The following is a 24906-nucleotide window of genomic DNA, read 5'->3' as shown; positions in this document are numbered from 1 at the left end:
CATGGGCTCACTACCAGACAAACCATCCCCAGGAGGCGTGGAAGGAGAGGGAGGCACGGGCGGGACAGAAAACGTAGGCGCCAAACGGTTAGGAGGCCTCCGCAGCCGCTCCTTAAATGAAGGCCTCTCTCTGAGCCTGGTGTCAATCAAGATTAGGAAGGAGATGAGTGCCTCTAACTCCACAGGCAGTTCTTTGGCTGCGATCTCGTCCTTCAACGCATCAGAGAGACCATGAGAGAAAGCAGCCACTAGAGCCTCATTGTTCCAACCCACCTCTGCCGCCAAAGTACGAAATTCGATGGCGTACTCGGCAACGGTTCGTGAACCCTGATGCATGGACATGAGCAATTTGGCAGCAGAAGCGGAGCGAGCGGGTACGTCGAATACCGTACGGAAGGAGGCAACGAAACGGGTAAACACGTGAATCACCGGGTCATTCCTCTCCCATAAGGGATTAGCCCAGGCCAAGGCCCTATCAGAGAGCAGCGAGATTAGGAAGCCCACCTTTGCCCTCTCAGTAGGGAAAGCGTGAGGTATTAATTCAAAGTAAATCCCCACTTGGTTAAGGAAACCACGACACTGACTCGGTTCCCCCCCAAAGCGCTGAGGAAGAGGGGCAGAACCAGTCATACCTCTGGGTACCGCGGGTTCCGCAACAGATGCAGAGGTAGGTGCAACAACCGGAGCAACAGTGGGAGAGTCCACCGGAGTAACAACTGACCTAATAGCCCCAGGGGTAAGGTGCGCTGTGCGTGCAAGCAGAGCCTGCAACGCCTGAGCGAACTGATCCAACAAGCGATCCTGTTGGTCAAGTCTGGCGAGTAACATAGGGATCGAAGGCGTACCTGCACCGTCAGGATTCATGGCACTTGTGTAATGTCAGGGCAGGAACGCTGGAATGGGCAGGCAGGCCTATGGTACGGTCACGCTGCAACTGACGACAGCCACTACCCACAGACCAGAGTCCCTCAGGGCGCGGAGTCTAAGCCCCAGGCTACCTTTCACCAGGGCCCCTGATGGTGGGGATGGACTTGACGCAGCCTGAGACCAGGTCGCGGCCCCCGAGTGACCCCAGCTGCGATAACGACTGCCGCCAATGGCGTACAGCTGGTGGGAGCTAGATGGGAACATGAGTAGAGTAGTCAGACAAGCCGGGTCAATAACGGAGCAGACAGTACTAGACGGTAGGCAAAGAATACTCAGGTCACGGGCCGGGTTCAGCAACGGGAGGTCAGATAAAGGGTTAACGCAGAGAGTAGTCTTGTCCAAGCCGAGTCGGTTACCAGGAGAGCAAAGGAAACAACACAAGAGCTTGCAACAGGGCAACATACAGGACACAAGTGCAGAGCACACTTGCAGACAGCAGGTTTAAATGTGCTCAACCACACCCTTCTGAGGAGGAGCCGCAGAAGCCTGAAGGCATAAAGGTTCCCACCATGCTTTGCAGAAAACCAAGATGAATGCCAGCTCATGGAGATGCACAAGCTCTGAAGAAAGGTAGGACCTTGACAGCCTGTTGTGAAGAGGCCAGGAGTTGTCAGCTAGGCGTCTGTGCACTAGGTTCTTCTGCGCTAATTTGGTGCAAAGAGAATCAACGGTTTCCTTTCCTGCTTTATCTTTTTAAGCATACAAGGTAGAATTTGCACTGGAAGGCGTAGATTAGCCTTACCGAGACCAGGGAAAAATTAAGGCATCCAAGGCCAATGCTAAAGGATCTTTGGTCCTGGCTACAAATGGTTTGTTGTTGAATATGGAGGCTAGGATATCTACATCCAGAGTCCCCCAATTCTGATATATCAAATTGAAGATGTTTGGGTGAACAGTCAATTCCCCTTGATTTAGACAGTAGCAGCTGGTATAGTCCACTTTTCAGTTGTCCACTCATGGAATGTGGACCACAGAGAATGCTGGACAGCGAGTCCATGAATGGAATATTTTGAAACAGCCTAATTAAGGTGGAAGGAAGAAACTTCCTTTTTGAAAGAAAAGAGGACTTAAGTCTCAATACAACCTTATCCTTGTGTAAGAAGGATGCATAATAAGGCCACTAATTCAGGGACTCTGCTCGCATAGGCGATAGTGGGGAAGGCAACCTTTTGACTGAAAGACGTTAGCAAGATATCCCTGACAGGCTGGAAGAACGGTTTCTGAAGGACTGACAAAACCTGGTTGAAATCCCACTGAGAAGCAAACAGGGGGAATAATGTGAGTGACGTCCTAGACAAAGGCTTCCACAAAAGAGTGATAGGTAAGCAGTCTTTGGCAAAAAAAATAAATAAATAAATGGCTAAGGCTGATATCTGACCCTTAATGGAACTAAATGCCAAATGCTGATACAGGCTGTACTAGAGGAAGGACAGGATTAGTTCCACAGGATACTTCCTAGGACAGAATTTACTAGCTTTGCACAGCATGAAGTAGGTCTTCCAGGTGCGACGGTAGACTGCAAAAAATCAAATAACTAACCTAAAGGAGCGTATTGATCACACATTCTGGTATGCCCCTGTCCCTAAGGAAGTTGGGTCCAACAGCCAAGTCATAAAAGCCAGTGACTGAGATGCAGGATGGTGAACTGGTCACTGGGAAAGTTTATCTTGACAATCTGGAAGGTCCAATGGAGAGTCACGCAGCAGTCCTCTTATGTCCGTGTAACACATTCTCATGAGCTAGTTTAGTGCAACGAGGATCACTGGAATGACCTACTGCTCGACCCTGTGTAGCAAACAAAGAAAGAGCTTTAGTGAGGGAAATGTGTAGATCAAGTTGAAATGATCCCACAGTCACCAGAGCATCTGTTGGGAAGGCCTGAAGATCCCCAGTGCTGGAAACAATGTATCTAGTTTAATTGTAAACAAATAGAAAACCTCAGCACTCTAATACCTCTGGGATCACTCAGTTGTCGCACCCCTTCGCACACAGCAATTTTGTACTATTGACCTCAACACTTCCCAAAAACTCTCAATAACTCACACCCTCATTATCATCTGTGCATCGTCTGTGTTCTCCCAATAGTTTACTTTTAAAAAGAAAAGAATAGTGTCCATGGAAATCTACAGATTTCTGCTGCAGTGGAAGCACATACATGTTTAGGAGGATTTGGCATGATTTTGAATTATAATTCTTGGGACAGAATTCTTCTTTGTCGAAAGTATTCATTGGACACTTTTTTTCTAATAGTCAACTATTACACTGGGATTATCACACTGCCTCCAAGAAGGCCACCCATCAGGCCCAAGACCTTCATGCGAAAACAGATGGTGTCCAGTGATGGTCTCCCGGGCTGTCGGGTCTGAAAATAAGTGTGGATAACCAGTTTGTCCAGGGGAAAGGAATACTTAGGACAGGGCCATGTCTAAAAGAAGGCCTAGACACTTAGAGGATTATTTCCTGAGCTGACACCAGAGATTTAGGAGTCTCTCCAAATCTGTGCAGTCCACTTTGTTTGATAGGCATTAGTAGAATAGGTCCAGACCGACTGTTCATTTAGGAGAAGATTCCTGAGGTATCCCAATACTGAGAATAACCTGAGGGTGTAGCAGACCTATGACAGAAGCTATCATTTTGGTGAAGACCTGAGGTACCATGGACAGGTAAAAGGGAAGGGAAAGAGTGAGGGAGCCTTGTGGTGTGAGGCCTTAAATGGATGACTGCCTACTCGTAAACTCAGTCATAGCGGCTGAGAACTCCTCTTTGGATAAACAGGTGGAGGTGGTATACTAAAAGGAGCTAGAGAGGTCTTTGAGGAGAGCAGTTTCATGAATGTGAAGCACATTTTTTTTTTTAAAGAGGAATGCAAAAATCGAATTTTTCCTTTTACATACAGTTTAAAACCCAATTGAAGTCACAGAAAAAAATGCAGTCGTAGATCATGTACTCCTCCATTTCCATAGTATCACCTCTACTTTCTTGTTCACAATTTTGCAGTCACTTGGCAGTCTTAGTAGGTACCAGTCTGACCATGCTGTCAAATGCACACCAACAGGCCACTCTCACAACGCTCTTCTTTTTCAGCAGTACAACTGTATTGTGACGAGAGGTGTGGCAGCATACAGCACTGGCGTAGGACTGCAGAAAGCAGCATTTTCACAAAGAGAAAAGGGGTAGTTTAAGGAATTTCCAAATGATCAGTTTAAAATCATAACATATAACCATACATGACAATGAAATGAAAATGTGCTTGTCTAAATAACAATCACCCAGAAAAACATCTAAATACCACCTTTCAACATAATTGGTTTACGGGATATCTTCTTTTGATGTCACAATAGTTGCATTTGAAAACACAGCTGCAATTGAATGTATAATATATACATACAAAAATAACAAATCTATAATAAAAGAAGAAAACAAAACAGTGCAAGGTTCCCCAATAAGTTTATTTCTGGACTTTTCACAATACAGAATGTCTCATCTTCAGTAGTTGCTGCCAGTAAATTAAGTTATTACCGTAATACAATTGTGACAAAATGCTCCAAGAATCTAAATCCACCTAAATAACTGCTGACATACATAAGCAATCCTCATGGGCTACTGCTGACCAGGAGCATCTGGTTATAGAGAAATCATATTCTCTGTAAGGCCTGAACCATTAGAAATTATGACAGATCTAAAAGCCAATACACAAAATGTCATATATTCAGATATGTGATCTATTCAAATAAAACATTTAAATAAAATGAATACAACCCTGCAAGAAGAGTTTCAAGTCAATTGTGGGGCACATTAAAGTCCATAATTTCTGGAACAATTGTGCACACTAAGATCTTAAAAACAGCAATTAATTGTTAAAGCTGTTCACATTTGCCATTTAGATACGGAGTACTTTCATATTAGTATTGATGATCACATCTTATTGCTTTCTTAGAGGTATTTCACTTTTTCGGTTGCTTAGTAGTATTAACATAAAATTGGCAAAACTGTGCTTATAGTTCAAGCCTAGTTAGTAATCAAACAGAATGGAGATGATTTCTGATCAAGTTGCTCCAAGACTTGGAATCTGTAGGTATCAAATAAATAATACAAGAGCAAAAAGTGTAGGTATAGTTTTGGACAGTGAAGACTGGTTAGAATTTCTGCAAAGTATTTATGGCAGTATGTGCTGTCACAAGAACAGGACATAAAGAGAAAACTCCCTAATAGGGTCATAGACTGCTATAAAAACATGACACAGGTTCTAACCCTTCCCTATACTATCCAAAATAAAATGTATTGGCTGGCATTTCACTTTACAATATATTGTCTAAAGATACTTGATAAAGAACTTTATAAAAAAATTTTTTTATACGTAACCAAATTCTCTTCCTCCACATTTCCAAACATTATGCATAAACTTCCACCATGCATCCACTCGGACCTTGCAGAAAGTAGAGTAGAAATTCTTATTCTGAAGACCCAACAAAGCTTCAGGTATCATCCCTGCTGAGTCACAGCAGAGCATGTGGACGAGATTCACTAGTTCCTTATCTATTTACCCACTATCAAAAAAACGTATTTTGTGCAGCTTTTTTCTCCATGGAATTTAGGTTGGGTGTTTTTCAAACCCAGATGAATCAAAAATCATTCTGATGCAACTAAATAACAAAATCAAATACAATGATTTTCTAGTGTCAAATAAAATCTAAAATTTACTCCAGTTGTAGATCAATGACCACATTAGTTAGAAATGTGCGATTAGTGCAATTATAAATCAAGTTTCTCCTCCAATAGTTTTCCCAAGTTCCCTGAAACTGTCATGACTGATTTAACATCAAACAGAATATAAATACAAAGGAACATTTTCCACTGTCACGTCATTAAACTTCTAATATTATGTAGGTAGAGCAATTGTTCTCAGTGCCTGTTGTACAATTATGGTTGGTAAGATTAGGTCAGGGTGAAGGTATATATTCCATGGGTTTCCTGAAGCTTCATATAGTGCAGTGCTATCACCATCTCATGACATACTGTCAGTTCATCCAGCTCCAGTTCATTACTGCTCTGTCCTGTGGCAAAATCAAGGATCAGGGATATCGATCATAGTCTTAACACTGCAAAACATTAGTAGATTAAAGGGTTTCCCAGCATACAAAAATAAAATTGCATAAACCACTTCACACCATGGAACAGAGCACGATGGGTAATTTGAAACAATCCAGTTTTCTAAACTGTTGAGCCGAAGAAGTGCCATCCATCCTCTGCACTTTTCAGCATCCCTGTACCAAGCCAACTGCTTTATGGCACATACATATGTTGATGATTCTTGTAATAATGGCAGTATATCTCAATATGAGACTTTGCTGCATTAAGTGACTCCTCGTGGAGTAAATTGAGGAACGGGGATGGGGGGGGTGGGGGTGAGGAGTGATAGAAGAACGTAGGGTATAGATAGAAATTAAATCTGTCCTGGAATGTACAAAACTTAGTATAGTTATCGGACAGTAGATAGCATGAACACCATATTTCCTTCAATGATAAAAATGGTAGCAAGTCTTGAATAATGATGGCTCAATTCAGGATATTTCCTGTATGCAACAGGGATACATTTAACAAGTCTAAAACAATCCTGTACTGGACTTGCCCTTTAATTCATGCTTTCACAGTCACTGTATTACACTGTCCTCTAGTGGCAAGTTATTCACAGCGATGATCCAACACAACTCGACACCTTCTTCTGTAGACGTGCAAGCAGGGAGGCAACTTTGCTGTAAAACAGATCATCTTCATTTTTACCAGTGTGCTAAATGACTCTCCTATGAGGGTAGAGTGTCCTTCAACAAAAACACCTCCTCTTCACTCTCCTCTTGCTCTTCTTGGATTCTGTTCAGTTGAACATTATTGACTCTGGGTCGTGATTTGCCATTTGGGCCATATGACGGAGGATATCTTTTTTTGTGATAATGCCAAGGAGGCGTCTAAGAAAAAGAAAGAGGGTTAAATAAATCAAAGACCTTGTTAAAAGGAGACATGACGTTTCGGCGGCTAGGTTCGTTGTGTAAGAGGAAAGAGACTACGATGCAGATAGCGGGATCATGTGTGTAAAGAGAAGAGCAGACCACCACCAATAATTCTAACAACATTATTGTTTGAGTAGTTTTGCTAATGAAATGCAGCAGCCTTCTCAACAGCAAAACATGCTTAATACATTGAGATATGTGTATCATCATATTATGAGTATGAATTCATTCAATTATATATCTAATACTTATCCTAAATCACTGTGCTATTTACTGACCAAGATCCATTATTAGACCAGCAAAAGGAATTAATAAATCAAAGGTCGTTTAAGGACACAATCACTATTGTCAGCCTCATTTTAAAAGGGCGTGGGAGATTAGAACCATTACTTGTATATGGCCCAATTAAACATGAATATTACACTCAGCTCAGCAGCCTTCTCTAATAATACATCATTTATACCCCTGTATCACATGACAAGCTCAATGTACACAGACAGACAATGAAGAAATTAAATATGGGAATCTACAGAGAGAAGACATTAAATTGTGAGTATGTGATAGTTATCCTGATTACAATATATAGACAACTAGGTTAGTTTAATCTTAAAGAAATTTAAGTACAGGCCAATAGGTCTTTGTTCAAATGTATCTAAAACTTAAACACAACGGGGGCAGCCATTCTGAGTGCTAAGTTATAATATACCAAATCATAGCCACTGATGATCATAAAAAAGGCAACGTGTGTAAACTCTGCCTAAGGAGTTCAGCACTGCTGCATAGTAGTAAGGTTTCCCATGCTCCACTTACTGAGGCCTTTGGAAGCACTGCACTCTATGTGCTAATACTACCAACATTTAGGGCCCATTCACACCACTGCACTGTGTTACTGCAATGGTGCAAAGCAGTGCTATTCATTCTGCCTGCACCTTGCTGACAGACTTGGGGGGTGCTGCCAGAATTAAATGAATGACTGTCAAAGGCCACCAGTCAGTCAAGCTGCATAGCTGCAATTCCTGCAGGGAATCGTAAAATATTTATATCCACTTAAAGTGATATCAGCTCCCCAGAACCTGTACCAGAACCTGTATCTGATATGTAGCTACCCTCACTGAAGTCCACCACATCGGCATAGCAGTACAAGACTTTAAAAGCCTATCATTTCCTAACAGATGACTGAGTAGGAGGATTTCAGACAAGGACTCCCAGGAAGTGTAAGCAAATGAACCTCTCCAAAGGAGACATGACTTCTGAATAAATACCATGTAAAAAGTGGTTGTAAACCACAGACATGAAATATGAGCAAAGCATATCCCTCTATAGTGTGTACTTGTTTGAATCCAAAGCACTAAGTGTCATTTTTGTCTGCGGTCTCGTTCATCTGCTATCAGCATTAGTCACTTCTGACAAGTTTTCCTGACAGCAAGAGAAAAATGGTGACAGGGAGGGTCCTCCAGCAGATTGACAGCCTCAGCTCCGTTTCTGTTTGGAGGGCACACCCTTTTTCACCCAGCAATCAGCTCTCAGAACTCTTGTACAATGTGTAACTGCAATTCCCTGCCCCCTGCTTTTCAGAGTTGAGAGGAGGATATAACGTCTATCAGGGCTTTTTTGCTATCTGTATCTAATTGGGGAGATCTCCCTTCACTTCCATTGCCTAGCACAACAGGTAGTGAGAGAACATCCCGTCGAAAGTGTTACCAAGGTCACCAGAACTAGTGTCACCACTGGAGAAGTTGCCCCTCTATTCCTGTTCTGGTAATCACTCAAACTTTGGGATTTTCATTCACTCCTGATAATAATGGTCACCAGGACAAGTAGGGTGAAACCTCCCAAACAGTGGCATGGACAGCAATAAAAACCAGACAAATGTTCTAATCAATCTGTATCTAAAACTAAATAAAGCTTTGCCTTCAGTTATACTTAAAGCACTCTAAAATTACACTGCTACATATCAGGCACCTTGTGCTGCCTTCGTGAAAAAAAAAACCACAGAGGTGCCTGCACATTCCTATAGCCCTCCAGCCCTAAGGGCCCTTTCACACTGATACGATCTGTTAATATCACGGTATAGCGTTTATAGCTGTGTCAGCTTAGCTACTGAGCACCAGGTATCCAGAATCCCAAGGACATGCTGGTATACATGTATCAACCAACCTTCCTGGGTCCAGAACCTGACTGGCCAACCACTATATTGGCAGCCTCACCTGCCAATATGGTGGTGCAGGCCAGGAAAATCAACTTATAGAAAAGCTATATTAGAATATCCCCAGGATTTGGGGGACCTGGGAGTTAAACAATCAAGCACCATAAAGTGCCTATTAGGTTGTAGAAGTTTAGAAGCTTTGCTGTAACTTTAAATTGTCTGCCTCTGCTATTTCTGACCCATAAAACCAGGGAACCACTGATTTGTAAATACTGACTTTGGAAGCAGTCATGGGTTGACTTATCCAATCCTTAACAATTGGTTAGTAAAGTGATGGTAAACCTTGATTTAAAGAAAAAAAAAAAAACATGTTATACTTACCTGCTCGGTGCAGTGGTTTTGTACAGAGCAGCCTCAATGCTCCTCCTTCTTGAGTACCACGCCATGGTGTGCCACCATAGAAATCCGATTCCTATTGTAGCACACCTGCGCGTTCAATCCTGAGCCACCTGTGTGCGTCTACCAGACATCCAGAGCACGACTTCGCCCTGCCCCCTCCTAACTGGCTGTGATTGACAGCAGCAACACCCAATGGCTCCCACTGCAGAGTCTGAGTCAATGAGGAGGGAAAGAGCCAAGCCTCTGCACTCATTTACATGTCTGGATCAAGATCAGACGTGGGGTGCTGCATGTATAAGGTTTTTTACCTTCATGCATAGAATGCATGAAAGTAAAAAGCCTTTCACCTTTACAAACACTTTAGGCATTTTATTTAAAAAAAAAAAAAAATGGGTTATGGCAGGCCTATGAATGAATGCCATTGTTCTCACTACCATCTCCTTGATATTTCACTGAAGTCATTTATATGTCACTTCACAAACTAAGGCCCACATATTATGGTGACCTGCAATTTACTGCACTGAATGAATGCAGGTCACTGCTAGTACGCACAGAAAACAATAGTTTTATATGTATTCTATTCACACTGCAATGCAACCCAGAGGTTTGATGCATCAAGCTGTAATAACATGCAGACGTGCTGAGTACAGGACAGACTCATGTGTCACTGTACAGCAGTAGTACAATGCACTGTGCTGCTGTACAGTAGCATGAAGTGACACTTTGTGTTCTTCAAATAAAGTTGAGCACAAAAAAAAGGGAACTCTGATACGTTCAAACGTGCATCACACTGCCTCCTACCATCAGCTCACTGCTCACATGCCCTTGGTGTTTTTATTCAAAGATATGATGATGCATTAAAGCGGAGCTCCACCCAAAAGGGGAAGTTCCATTTTAAGCCTTTGTCCCCTGCTCCCCATTAAGGATTGGCACCTTTGGGGAGTGGGTACCTGAATTTGACAGGTACCCACTCCCACTGATCGCCTAGGTGATCGGAAGCAGAAGTTGTACTTCTACCCTCCCTCCACGTGACAGGTCCCAGAAGACTATGGGGTCCATTCACAAAGCACAGTGCTTCTCGTGCAGTGGGCACCCGGCTGTGAAGCCACAAACTATCACAGCCGGGTGCCCACACTGAAGATGCCTGCGCCAGGGAGAGAAAATGGCTGAGAAACTAGCAGTTGTGAGGACACCGCTGGACTGAGGGACAGGTGTCTGTATTTTAAAAGTCAGCAGCTACAGTTTTTGTAGCTGCTGACTTTTATTTTCTTTTTTCCAGGTGGAACTCCGCTTTGAGCTAAACTCAGGCAAAGGGTTAAATATACAGCTCAATACATGCACATGAACCGTTTTACCTTCTACACAGTTGGGAATTCTGTTCAGTCACCCAGATACCAATGCCAATCTGCAGAAGATCCTACACTCAAAGATATTTTGTTAACTACTCTAACTTGTCCAATCAAATGCTTATTCTTAGTCCTTACCAAACTGTATGGGGGGAACTAAGAGTATAGCACACAGATGAGATCAATAGCTAGCCCTCTCCTCCTGTCTGCATTTTCACTGGCAGCACATACACTATATTGCCAAAAGTATTGGGATGCCTTAGTCCCTAGGGTTCAAAATTTAGTTGGCCCTCCCTTTGCAGCTATACCAGTTTCAACTCTTCTGGGAAGGCTGTCCACAAGGTTTAGGAGTATGTCTCCAGTCTCCGCTCTAATTCATCCCAAAGGAGTTCTATCGGGTTGAAGACAGGATTCTGTGCAGGCCAGTCAAGTTCCTGCACCTCAAACTCGCTCCTCCATGTCTTTATGGACCTTGCTTTGTGCACAGTCATGTTGGAACAGGAAGGGGCTGTCCTCAAACTGTTCCCACAAAGTTGGGAGCATGAAATTGTCCAAAATGTCTTGGTATGCTCACACCTTAAGAGTTCCCTTCACTAGAACCAAGCACAACCCCTGTAAAACAAAAAACAAAAAAAAAAAAAAACACCGCACCATAATCCCCCTCCACCGAACTTTACACTTGGCACAATGCAGTCAGGCAAGTACTATTCTCCTGGCAACTGCCAAACCCAGACACGTCCATTGGATTGCCAGACAGAGAACATGATTTGTCACTTCAGAGAACACATCTCCACTGCTCTAGAGTCCAGTGGTGGCGTGCTTTATGCCATTGCATCTGACGCTTTGCATTGTACTTGGTGATGTAAGGCATGGATGCAGCTGCTAGGCCATGGAAACTATTCAATGAAGCTCTCTAAACACTGTTATGCTAATCTGAAGGCCACATGAAGTTTGGAGGTCTTTAGCTATGGACTCTGCAAACAGTTGGCAACTTCTGTGCACTTCAGCATGTGCTGACCCTACTCTATCATTTTTACGTGGCCTACCACTTCATGGCTGAGTTGCTGTTGTTCCCAGTTGCTTCCACTTTGTTATAATACCACTAACAGTTGATCGTGGAATATTTTGTAGCAAGGAAATTTCACGGATGGACTTATGTGGCAACCAATCACGGTACTATGCTTGAATTTACTGAGCTCCTGAGAGCGACCCATTCTTTCACAGATGTTTGTAGAAGCAGTCTGCATGCCTAGGTGCTTCATTTATACACCTATGGCCATGGAGGTGATTGGAACACCTGAATCCAATGATTTGGAGGCGTTTCCCAATACTTTCGGCAATATAGTGTATATACCATAGAAATCTTTATTGGCTCTTAGTGCTCTCTCCCAATCTAAATGCTGTGGAAAGAATTAGAGGAGGCCAATGCCAAAACAGATTGAGCTACTTTTGCCAGCTCTATATAAAATATATTTTTATATTTTTTTCAAAGAATCTATAACTGGACTTTTTTATAATCTGCTTAGAGTTTAATGTGATGCAACAGTAGGCACTGTTCTACTCACTAGACAGTTGTGTACAAAAGACATTTCTCCTTTGGAAAGGCATTATCGCAGATGCGTTTGTGAAATACAGAAGGGCATGGAAACTTTGTACCTTATTCTTACATCTTCAATGAGCAACAGGGAACATTACCCCATGTTATGCAGCACGTTGTGCACATAAAATGTCATATTTTAATTAGGAAATTTTGTTTTTGTAAAGTAGAGAAGTAAAAACTCTGCACTCATCAAGCTGCCCACAAAGTAATATTTGCCAATAAAAATGAAGCTTTGGAATTTGACAGTTGCTTTCTTAAATTGTCTAGAGCAAGCAGGATAACATCACAAAGTGGAACATATCGAGCAGATGGCCTAGTTATGTTGGTTAGTCATTTCATTTGTGAGAGGAGGCATGAAATTCTTGTAAAATATCAAACTGCAAAGCAAGTAAATGTGAAATGAATGTTTACCAGCAGCAAAATACAGCAGTTTTATTTAAAGCAACCAGCAGCATGCTGTTTTAAGCCAAGAAAGGACTGCTACGCTAATGAAAAGAATCAAATCAGGAGGGAAAATGGAGTCTCTGCCAATAGCAGTAGTTTTCCTTTGTCTGTTACCTTTCATTCTCTAACCTGTCCTCAAAACATGAAACCGGATTAGTTACTAAGGCAAGACTTCCATTCTTCCTGCAATTATTATTAAAGGATAAGTTCATATTTGTAAAAATAAAAAAAATACATGCACATCTTTTTGCAGGTAAAAAAAAATGTGCATTTATTTTACTAGGAGCCTAGATAGCATTGCACCCCCGTGGGTGGAGCTGCAGCACTAACATGTTACCTGTTACACCCTAAATACGGGTTAGAAAAGGTGAAATTCTCCTTTAACTGCCCTCTGGTTGTTTTATAGGGAAATAACTAATACTACAAGGGATATTGGATTTAGTTAAAATTACAGTAAATGTTAAAAGGTGGCAAATACACATTTTGGGTCATTTTTAATGCTGTAGAATTATTTAACTTCTTGTTGTCAATCAGCTTATTTCAAACAAAAGGATTTCAATTTGCTAGCAGTTCATTAGGTGACTGTAAACATGAGGTTAAATTGCTCACCTACGTAGCTTCAGCCCTAATGAATTATATTTTAAGATAAAGGAATTAATAACTTTAGTAGCAAGTGATTCTAGAAAGGCACTATCAGGGCAAAAAAAAAAAAAAAAAAAAGGTGACAGGTGGCTGGGATAATGCTAACTCCAAGGCAGCAAGCTTAGCAAAGCTTTCAATAGGAGGGCTTCAATTAAGGGATAAAGGTGGAATATGGAAAGGCATTCATGTATCTTAAAATATCCATTCCATCAATAGTCTATGACGTGAGAGGTTTACTAGCTATAAATGTAGAATGGCTGAAATAGGGAATTCTAATCTACAATCTGCTTATGTTTTACTGCTTGTGTACATAGTAGTCAAATGTTTATAAAAGTTCACAGTAGACTTTATTCTCCAACTACAGCTCCTACATAGGATTAGGAATGTATATCAAAGAAGATATTTATTTAGGTTATTGTGTTCAATACCAATTTCTTTTTATTTACAGACATATTTACCAATTCCAGCCAGCAGGTGGCAGTTTTAAACAGCAGCTAAAGCTCTCTCCAAGTCATTCTACAGCTACCTGGAGATCAAATTACATAAACTGTGGAATGATTTAAACTGAAGGGACATACCTCCCACCCTCTCCCTCCTAGCAGAGATAGATCATCTGCCTTAGTCAGGTATACACAGGGTTCTTCCAATCATGCAGGCAGAGGTTGGCTTAAAGTGGTATTAAACCCAAAACCAAAATGTAAAACATGTTGCACATTACCAATCATTAGATGTGGTGGCTGCATTATTTTTCTTTTAATTTTTTCTCTCTCTTTTCACCTGGCCAGTAACACACCTCTGGATGAAGGAGCACGGGGGCACATTTGAACAACAGCACTTTCAGTCTGGGGGATTGGAGTGTTGGATGTACCAGCAGATTTAAATACACTAGCAAATGGAAGCCAAACTTTGCCGTAACTGCTTACAGTTTTTCCATTTAGGGATAAGGGTTTTACATAAATAAACTGATCATTGTAAACACCTCTGCCAGTGTTAGATGGTTTGTCTCATCTCTGTAGTGGATACATTTGCTGGAGAACTTGTTCTTTTAAAATGCAGACTTACTGGCTGGGTCACAAGATGAAATTAGAAGAAAAAAATCCTAAAAAATAACCTGAATGCGGCAATCACATCTAAGACATGTAAAGCTGCAATATACTAACTCAGGAGTCTCCAAACTTTCTAAAGAAAGGGCCAGCTTACTGTCCTTCAGACTTTAGGGGGGCCGGAGTGGCCAGTGGGAGTAGAAAATGTCCCAACAAAAGTGGGAGTAAAAAAAATGACAGTGTTTGTAGCCAGTGGAAGAAGGAATAGCATCCAATCATTGGTATTGGTTGGATGAATAGTGCCCCATCATTGATGACAGTGGGATGAATAGTGCCCCATCATTGGTGACAGTGGAATGAATAGTGCCCCATCATTGGTGACAGTGGAATGAATAGTGCCCCATCATTGGTGACAGTGGAATGAATAGTACCCCATCATTGGTGACAGTGGGATGAATAGTGCCCCATCATTGGTGACAGTGGGATGAATAGTGCCCCATCATTATCAGTGGGATGAATAGTGCCCCATCATTGGTGACAGTGGGATGAATAGTGCCCCATCATTGGTGACAGTGGGATGAATAGTGCCCCATCATTGGTGACAGTGGGATGAATAGTGCCCCATCATTGGTATTAGTTGTAAGAATAGTGCCTAATTGTTTATATCAGTGGGAGGAATTATGCCCCATCATTGGTGTCAGTGGAAGGAATGGTTCCCCACTGTTGGTGCCAGTGTAAGAAATGGTGCCTCCTTGTTGGTGTCAGGGGGAGGAAAAGTACCCCGAGGGTGGGATAGAGGCATGCAAAGGGCCGCAGTTTGGAGACCACTGTACTAAATGTTTCCTTTTGGATTTAATACCGCTTTAATTATTAGAAATACCTGTAGTGTCATGCAAGCATTCTGTATTAAATACGTTTTTTAAAAATATTGTATCCGAAAAATGCATAAATGAAACTGACCAATTACACCTTCCCTTTAAAAACAGCAGACAAAATGTGTCAGTTTCTACCGCCCTAAAATGGAGCTAAGGGCAAAATAAAATAGATATACAGTATAAAACAGTCTGTCAATTACACGAACACAGGGGTTAACGTACTAAAACTGGAGAGTGCAGCTCTGCATAGAAAACAATCAGCTTCCATGTTTTTCTGTCAAAGCTTAAAGCATTTATAAAGGCTCAAGGTTATTTTATGCATGAAGGTAAAAAAACCTTGTGTGTAGCAGTGCCCCCAGCTCCCTCAATACTTACCTGAGCCTCGTCGCGTTTCAACTGATGTGAACGACAGCTTCGGCTGTCCCAGGTCTCTGTCTCCTCATTGGCTGAGATCTATCAATCATAGCCAGTCAGCCATGAGGCAAGAGGAGGTGGGGCCAAGACACAGCTCAGTGTGTGAACGGACACACGGAGCAGCGGGTGCCCCCATAGCCAGATGCTTGCTGAAGGGGAACCCGACAGGAGAGCCTGCGGGAGACCAGATAAGAGAAGGATCTAGGATGCACTGTGCAAAACCACTACACACAGTAGGTATAGCATTTTTGTTATTTTTTAAAAAAATTAACCTTTAGAATCAGTTTAACTGAACAGGTCAAAGTTAGAAGCTAAATGACTACCATGCACAGCTGCACCAGGTTTTACACTCTGCAGTTTTAGTAAATCAACCCCACAGCTTTTGTTTTTCTGAGTTCCCTTGTAACATAGTTTAACTGTTAACAGGTCATGTTATCCAGCAAAAGTGGCAGTTAGAGGGGTTAAAACAGTGCCAACAGGGATGCTGCTTACAGCAGTCACCCTTTATTCATATGGTGTAATGTACATTTTTTACTATAGGAAAAGATTTTGTAGCTGCTTAACCACTTCAAAACCTGGCAAATTTTGATATTTCTGTAAACAAACCACAGTACAGAATCGCCTGTAACTGCAGCCATGATCCTAGTATAACCACTTCAATACAAGGCGTATATACACGGCTCAAAAAAATTAAAGGAACACTTTTTTTTATCAGCGTATAGCATTCCGTCAATTAAACTCCTGGGATATTGATCTGGTCAGTTAAGTAACACAGGGGGTTGTTAATCAGTTTCAGCTGCTTTGGTGTTAATGAAATTAACAAAAGATGCACTAGATGGGCAACAATGAGACAACCCCCAAAACAGGAATGGTTTTACAGGTGGAGGCCACTGACATTTTTTCCCTACTCATCTTTTATGACTTTTTCACTAGTTTTGTATTTGGATATGGTCAGTGTCACTGCTGGTAGCATGAGGCAATACCTGGACCCTACAGAGGTTGCACAGGCAGTCCAACTCCTCCAGGATGGCACATCAATACGTATCATTGCCAGAAGGTTTTCTGTGTCTCCCAGCTTAGTCTCAAGAGAATGGAGGAGATTCCAGGAGACAGGCAGTTGCTCTAGGAGCGCAGGACAGGGCTGTAGAAGGTCCTTAACCCATCAGCTGAACCGGTATCTCCTTTGTGCAGGGAGGAACAGGATGAGCACTGCCAGAGCCCTACAAAATTACCTCTAGCAGGCCACTGGTGTGAATGTCTCTGACCAAACAATCAGAAACAGACTTCATGAGGGTGGTCTGAGGGCCCAACATCCTCTAGTGGGCCCTGTGCTCACTGCCCGGCACCATAGAGCTCAACTGGTATTTGCCATTGAACACCAGAATTAGCAGTTCAGCCAATGGTGCCCTGTGCTTTTCACAGATGAGAGCAGGTTCACCCTGAGCATTTGTGACAGACATGACAGGGTCTGGAGAAGCCTTGGAGAACATTATGCTGCCTGTAACATCGTTCAGCATGACCGATTTGGTGGTGGGTCAGTGACGGTCTGGGGGGAGCATATCCATGGAGGGACGCACAGACCTCTACAGGCTAGATAATGGCACCCTGACTGCCATTAGGAATCAGGATGAAATCCTTGGACCCATTGTCAGACCCTACGCTGGTGCAGTGGGTCCTTGGTTCCTCCTGGTGCATGACATTGCCCGGCCTCATGTGGTGAGAGTATGCAGGAAGTTCCTGGAGGATGAATGAATTGATACCATTGAATGGCCCCTACGCTCGCCTAAACTAGATCCAATAGAACACCTCTGGGATATCATGTTTTGGTCCATCCAACGCCGCCAGGTTGCACTTCAGACTGTCCAGGAGCTCAGTGATGCCCTGGTCTAGATCTGGGAGGAAATACCCCATGACACCATCCATCATCTCATTAGGAGCATGGACTAGCCTGCTGCATAATTTTTTTCACTTTGATTTTCGGGGTATCTTTGAATTCAATTCTCTGTACGTTGATAATTTTCATTTCCATCAAACGTTGGGGCATCCTTACTTTCCTAACACATTACCCAGTCCATATCAGTATAGATATACAGCAGGAAATTTTTCCCCATTGAGATTTAATGTGTTTTTAAAGCGTTCCTTGAATTTCTTTGAGCAGTGTTTATAAAAAATTATATATTATGATTTTATTTATTTGCCACTTCAAAATCAATTTAAAAGTACAAGTCCTTCTTCAATTACCCTGTCCACAGGGTGACAAATGCTACTGCACAATTTCACTGGAAAATGAACAGTGTTGCTACCCAGTTAAAGGATGGGGGAAAGGGGAAAAGAAGATCTACTAGCAGGATCCACAGGTAATGGGATGGGAATGGTAAAACTGGGGAATGCTAGTAACAGACTGCAGCATAAGTTTTTTTTTTTTTTTTTTTTACATTTTGCTCATATTCTACTTTAAGGAAGGGCATGCATACATGGCCCAATTAAAGCACTGCACGCCATGCTCAGTTGAAGGTGGGACTGGGCAGGGCTTACCTTGTGGGCATTAACAACCTTCTATCATAATCATTTACTGCAGAGAGAGACTGATCCCTGCCTGCAAATGGCACACATTCTGCCTTATAATAAAGTCTTTAAAAATTGGTGTCATAAAAAAATATGAAAGCTGTCATTTCCAACCTTTGCTTCTGAAAATACTAGTTTCCTGGCTTTCACGCTGACCCAGAACAAGAATACAGATAAAAACTTGACTTCTCTCCAAATTTCCTTATCTGTAAACTTGTTACAAGCCAGCAGTCGGCAAAACATCCAGGCAGCTAGCATTCTGAAAAGATGGCAAGAAATGACAACTCCTGTACTTTTCTCGACAGGTTTACTTTAACTGTGCACGGATTTCATTCCTGCAGCTCCTTTATGCTACAATCTTTTTTTCAGTCAAACTTTTTGGATTATATTTTCACATTAGATTGAAAATGCTGAGCAAACTGTTGGCGCTATATAAATCCTGTATAATAATAATAATAATGCAATGACAGCCCATGCAGCACTGAAAAGGTTGTTCAATGAAACAGTGATTATAGGTGAAAGTTTCTGAGTGTAAAATCCCCATGCCTGCCATGGAGAGAATTACAAAGAACTGCACAATCACATCAGACAAATACAGTCTGCTTCAATCGAATAACAGAAAATACAGCTCATTAATCACAGTCTCATTTACCTTCACCAAATTCTGTGACTGGATTGAGCCTTAAATATAGGAAAACTGTACAATGCAATAGTAACTTCTACCTATGTTCACAGCCTGACCCATGATGTTTTAAATATTGCATGCCATTCAATGTATCCTACACCAACTATATAGAATGTGTTGCAGTGTGCAGTTAATAGGTTGTATTATGTTGTGCCGTGATATGTATGAAAATGCACTGACAGCAGATTAGTGCGACTGAGGCCTTTAGACTTGGCGTACATGTAGCCCTATGAACGTCAGCTCTCTATCAAGTAGCAGCCACAAAGACTTATGTAACTGCTACTGGGCCCAGAACAGTGACACTCACCTGCTACATGTATAAAAGTCAGTTGTGGTGAAAAATAGTAATGCTTACTAAGCAAATCTGAAACACTGTTATGACACTGTGAGCGACAGAGCACTAGACATCTACAGCAGAGGTCAGTTAACCTTTTGCAAAAAGTGGTTACACATTTAAAAGTCCCCCCCCCCCGAGAGTGTAATGAGAAGTGTGTAGGTATGTAAGACGACTTGTTGCTTTTAACTGCCAAGTATGCTTTTGTGCTTGCTGTGATCAGATGATGTCTGACAGGTTCAAAATTTCATGCGTCCTGCTTTCTAAAAGGTGTCTACAGGTTAAAGGTGCTTTGTCTAATCACCAAGGGTTCCACGTGCTGCTTTAGATGCTCGAGATGTTCTAAAATGTTCTTCTTTGTGATGATCCCCAAGACAATCCTGAAACAGATCATGTTATGCTAATAACTGAGTTTGAACTACAAATGGAGAAAACAAAAAGAATGAAGCAACATAAAATAATGACAGTGTTATGGACCAAAGAATGAAATGGAGGTGACAAACATGCCACAAAGGCATCAGTGTTCTGAAAGAGTTAAAAGTAGGTCATGTGATATTCTCCAAAGAAAATAGTCATTACTACATAATGAAATATTTTCTGAAGTTTGTTGATAAAATTATTATCTGTAGCAAGCACGTACCCCCACAGTGGGATGGATTTAGAAACAGAAAGTGACTGTGCTGCCCACAGCTGTCACATAAATCTTTAAGTCTAAAAGTGAAAGAATAGAATTGGTTGCTCAATTTTTTTCTTGTTTCTATAAATCTGTCCCACTGGGATACATATAATGATGACAGAGTAAATAAAAAAGCAAAGTAATGGCTAACTGGCACACAAGAAAAAAGAAAGACTGTTGATTTCTGAGAAAATCTTTGATCCGATTCTCAGTCAGTGACATGTAGTATAGTGAAAATGGCAATCAAAGCACAAAAACTGTCGTGAACGTGGAATGAACAATTGAGAAGTCACAATTCTGAAGCTTGCAAGGAAAAGAAACAAGTAAATGATTCTTCTTGAGAAGTTTTACGACTGTGCCTAGCAAAATATACAATGTTAGTCAATTGCTTAACAGCCTAGAATAACAGCCCCCATTTTATTACCAGTCTCTGACAAGGAGACAGATCTTGTCTGTAATGAAAAAAAAAATAGCAATGCAATGTATGGGGACATCTAGAAAGGACAATTTAAAGTGTGCCTGCAGTGACTTCAAACATGTGACACTAGGCTTGGGCTTCTAAAACACAAATTCCCATCAGACCTCAGAAGGCTAAGCATCAATTTGGCCTAAAACCCAACCAATAGAAGTTCTGGTTGAAAGTTTCATAAGTGTTTTGTGGCTCCTGGGGCACTCATAAATTATGTGCAATAAGCAGTAGTTTGGGGTACTTTCATTATGTATGATGCATGTAATATTTTTGCTGTCCACATACCCTTTAATTTTCATGCTGCTGTGCTGTGAAGAAACTGCACCCAGCCACAACTAGGAGGCACCACTTCCAGATGAGAGACCGGCTCTGCATTGAACGGAACAAGTCTATCTTCCAGAAGCGGCTTAGGCACAGAAGAAATCCACCTTCAGCCAAGGAACTTTATTTCCTAATGAATACTGGCTTCTAAATGGGTTTACTAAAACTTTTGTTTGTCTGCACATGGTTTATTTAAATGTAAAGAAAAATTCATGACGACATCAGCAAGCATACTTAGTCACACAAAACAGGAGCAAGCAGGAGATGGATGAGCAGTGCATTATTAGTAATGGGCTCACAGATTATTAAACATAGCCCAGTGTTAATTCAGTGTAGTATGGCATCTGGTCGATTGCTTCAAATAAGTGAGAAAGGTTACATGAAGATCATCATTTGCATTACATAAATATTACACTCATATGGCAAGTTCTGAAACCACATCCAACTACAAACAGGCCATGCAGGTTAAACGAATGATTCGTATGCAACAGAGTTTTAAATATGACTATAACAAAACTACAGTATATGTATAAATTGAAAAAAAACTCACATTGGTATCCTTCAAATCAAAGAAATTACAAAATACAGTAATACCTCGGTTTACGAAATTAATTCGTTCTGCAGGACTTTTCGTATAGCGAAAAATTACTAAATCAAAATTCCATTTCCATAGGAATGCATTGAAAACCAAAATGAATCCGTTCCAGAGATCAGAAAAAAGTAAACACTACTAAAATACGGCATGAGTTATTTTATTAAGTCATGCCCTATTTTAGTAGTGACAACCATGTGTTAATGTTTCAGCTGTCAGCGGGGTTCCCCACTGACAGCTGAATGTAAAAAAATTGATGGCAATTAAAAAATGTGACCCACACCCCATGTGAAATCAATGATGTCACATGGGGCAGGGTTACTCGAGTGATGTCCCTAGGTGGCCCCGCCCCTTACATATTTAAGAACGGTCAAACCACCGGAGCAGGCATAAGGCTGGAAGCCATCGTCGGAAGCGGAGCCTGGTTTTTTTTACTCTTTTCTCAGGTCGGCAGCAGGCATCGTGATTGACGTTGGATCTACTGCAGGGGACATTCTTTTAGTTTTTTCTTTTAAAAAAGGACTTGTCAAAGAACATGTCTTGTCTTTTTTCACACTACGCTTTTTGTTTTTTGTGAATGAGTAGGGGTACCATGTACCCCATACTCATTCATATGGGGGGGGGGGAGGAGGATCTGGGGGCTTCCAGATTCTGATAAGCCCCCCGCCCGCAGACCCCCACAACCACCAGCCAATCTTGTGGGGAAGAGGCCCTTGTCCCCATCAACATGTGGACAAGGTGCTTGGGGGGGGCCCCAAAGCACCCTTCCATGTTGAGGGTATGTGGCCTGGTAAGGTTCAGGTAGGTGGGGGGGGGGGTCTCGCTCCCCTCCCTTTTCTTAACCTGCCGGGCAGCATGCTCAAATAAGGGTCTGGTATGGATTTTGGGGGGGGCCCCCACACCATTTTTTTTTAATTTTGGCGTGAGAGTTCCCTTCAAAATCCATACCAGACCCGAAGGGCTTGGTATGGATGGTAGGGGGGACCCCACACTTTTTTTTTTATTTATTTATTATGGTGCCAGTTTTTAAATGTAATTACCGCTTTTAGTTTATTTCCCTGAATTAAGAGAAACAATGTTTACTTTTAGTTTCTTAAAAGTTCTAAAAGTTTCCGTTAACTCCGGGGAAAGTGACAGCTAATTCTGTGAGCTATAGTGAAGAAAAAAAAGCCGGCAATTGCATTTAAAAACCAACACTGACATACACTTTATATTGCAAAATAAATTTGTAAAAAATTTGTAAACGGAGGCTTTATTTTCAATAGATTTTCATTTGTAAAATGAAAATTACATTAACCAAGGCGTTTGTAAACAGAGGTATTACTGTACATCATATAACATATACAATCATAAAATACATTAACATTGCTTTGTGAGGAAGGTGAGAGGGGCAGCGTTCAATTAACTACAGCTTTAGCAGAGACTGAGGACACTGCCTGTGTAATATGCTAGATTCTAAAACCAGATCTCTCTACCAGTATTTCCTGTCCATGTTTACCCACCTTGCTGCATTCGCAGCATTCCCAATTATATAAAATAAATTATTCAAAATCCTCCTAATGTCCAAGGCAAGTGTTCCTGGCAATTTGAGCACAGAGTTCTCATCAATGAAGTCCTTGAGAAATCAATGGTTTAACAATTCATCTACCAAAAACTGGAATATCAGGTGTTGGGTAAGTGACCCTTTAAAGTACACCTGCCACGTGGTGGTAAAAACCAAAGTAAGGCTTCAGCTGTAAAACCCAGGGGTATCTACTCACAATGCAATACATATGATGTAAAGCAGGACTCCAGCTCAAACATTTTTTTAGGGAAGTTCCTAAGATACATTATATGACCAAACGTTTATGGACACCTGATAATCTCATATGCTGTATTGCAAAAATTATGTGACATCCCCTACAGTAATTATTGAGTGTCGGTGTTTCCAATGACGGTTCTTGTTAATGTTACAGCATACAAAGAAATATTAAACAACTTCCAACCTTGTGATGACAGTTTTAAAACGTGACTGTGCCCAAAAGTCAGGTCTAAAATGATATGGTTTGATGAACCTGGTGTGGAGGAACCTGAGTTGTCTTCACAGAGCCTTGACCTCAACCCTATTGAAAACCTTTGGGATATACTTAAATGCTTATTATGTGCCAGACCTTCTTGTTCAACATCAGTACTAGACAAATGCTCTTTTTACTGAATGGGCCAAATTCCCACAGACACGTTTTCCAGTGGAACCTGTTATAGCCCCAAACTGTTCTTCAGTTGTGTATCAATGTTCATGGTTTTGGACTAACATATTTAACAAACTTGTATATTGTAGGTGTGATGGTCAGGTTTCCACAAATTTTTGATCATGTAGTGTATTTAACTTAAAGGGTGTCAGTCAGAATAGAACCTGCGGGAGCTGCAACCACTGACTAGATTTCAAAGACAACTTCTGGGGTGATCCTTCCCATATTGGTGAGGTCTTGACAAACCACAATCTGACTTGAATTCTGGGGAAGCTAAGGACGGCATTTTGCTCAGCCCCACTTCTCCACTCTTTTCACAGTGGCAAATCAGATGAGAATCAGCTGTCGCTTGGATTGTAGTCCTGTGAGCTAGAAAATCTAATAGTCAGTGGCTTATCGAGCTGTGAAGCCAAGATAAGAATTTCAAAAGAATTGACAGCTTCTGCATTTATATCCTGATAGATTCCATTTCATGCAGTAAAATGATTAATATTCCTATATGACTAATGGAGCCTTACCTATTGTACCTGCTCCTGGTGTTTAAATATGTGAAGTAACCTGTCCTGTAGAATACACATTACTGAACTGTGGGCATTCCACGGCTGAACTGTATAAATAAAGCTGCCCTGCGACAAACTGCCCCAATCACTGCCCCAATCTGAACAATGAACACTGCCCCAAACATCCAACACACAAATCAACAGCTTGGAGTGGAGGCCTCCTTCACACTGGAAAAGGTTTCCATATTTAATCTTATATTTGTCCTACTTAAAGGGAATGTATAGTGGTTTTATATATATATATATATATATATATATATATATATATATATACATACATACACACATATACATATACACACACACACACACACACATACACATATATATATATATATATACACACACACAGTTTCTATTATGGCTAAGACTAAAAATTTAAGAGTAAAACAGGAAATATTGTTTATTAATAAATGTGTATTTTTCTAATTTTAGTCTGCAAAAAGCCTGTTAAAGTTCAATAGTTCAAGCTGAAATTAACTTTACACACAACCAATGAGACAAACCAATCGACCTCCTTCTGTACAGCTCTCTCTGAGGTTTCAAAGTAAGAAAAGAAGCAATTACTGCTAAGTCTCTTTAGCTAACCCAGTGTTCTGGGAATGCTTTGTCATTTTTTGTAAAAAAAAAAAAGT

At 41.3% G+C, this 24906-nt stretch overlaps 1 protein-coding gene across 4 annotated transcripts in view; it reads right to left on the bottom strand.

The window, feature by feature from the left end:
- Positions 1-4357: 4357 nt before the first annotated feature.
- The window catches only part of CLCN3 (Cl-/H+ antiporter 3), a 132279-nt gene continuing 111730 nt past the window's right edge, over positions 4358-24906 (bottom strand). For 2 of the 4 annotated variants that reach the window (XM_089684023.1, XM_089684024.1), the window contains 2 exons: positions 19730-19805; positions 4358-6890 (listed from right to left, as the gene is read on the bottom strand). In XM_089684023.1, coding sequence (XP_089540149.1) covers positions 6729-6890; positions 19730-19805 — 238 coding nt within the window. In that variant the 3' untranslated portion in view covers positions 4358-6728. The remainder of the gene's footprint in view (positions 6891-19729; positions 19806-24906) is intronic. The other 2 variants (XM_089684025.1, XM_089684027.1) reach the window with 1 other exon arrangement.

Source organism: Staurois parvus, unplaced genomic scaffold (assembly GCF_062004578.1).
Source record: "Staurois parvus isolate SC_StPar_1 unplaced genomic scaffold, SC_StPar_1.0 ptg000334l, whole genome shotgun sequence".
In the NCBI taxonomy this organism is placed as follows: domain Eukaryota; kingdom Metazoa; phylum Chordata; class Amphibia; order Anura; family Ranidae; genus Staurois; species Staurois parvus.
The sequence above is the reverse complement of the archived record's forward strand: the minus strand, read 5'-3'. Positions and strand labels throughout refer to the sequence as shown.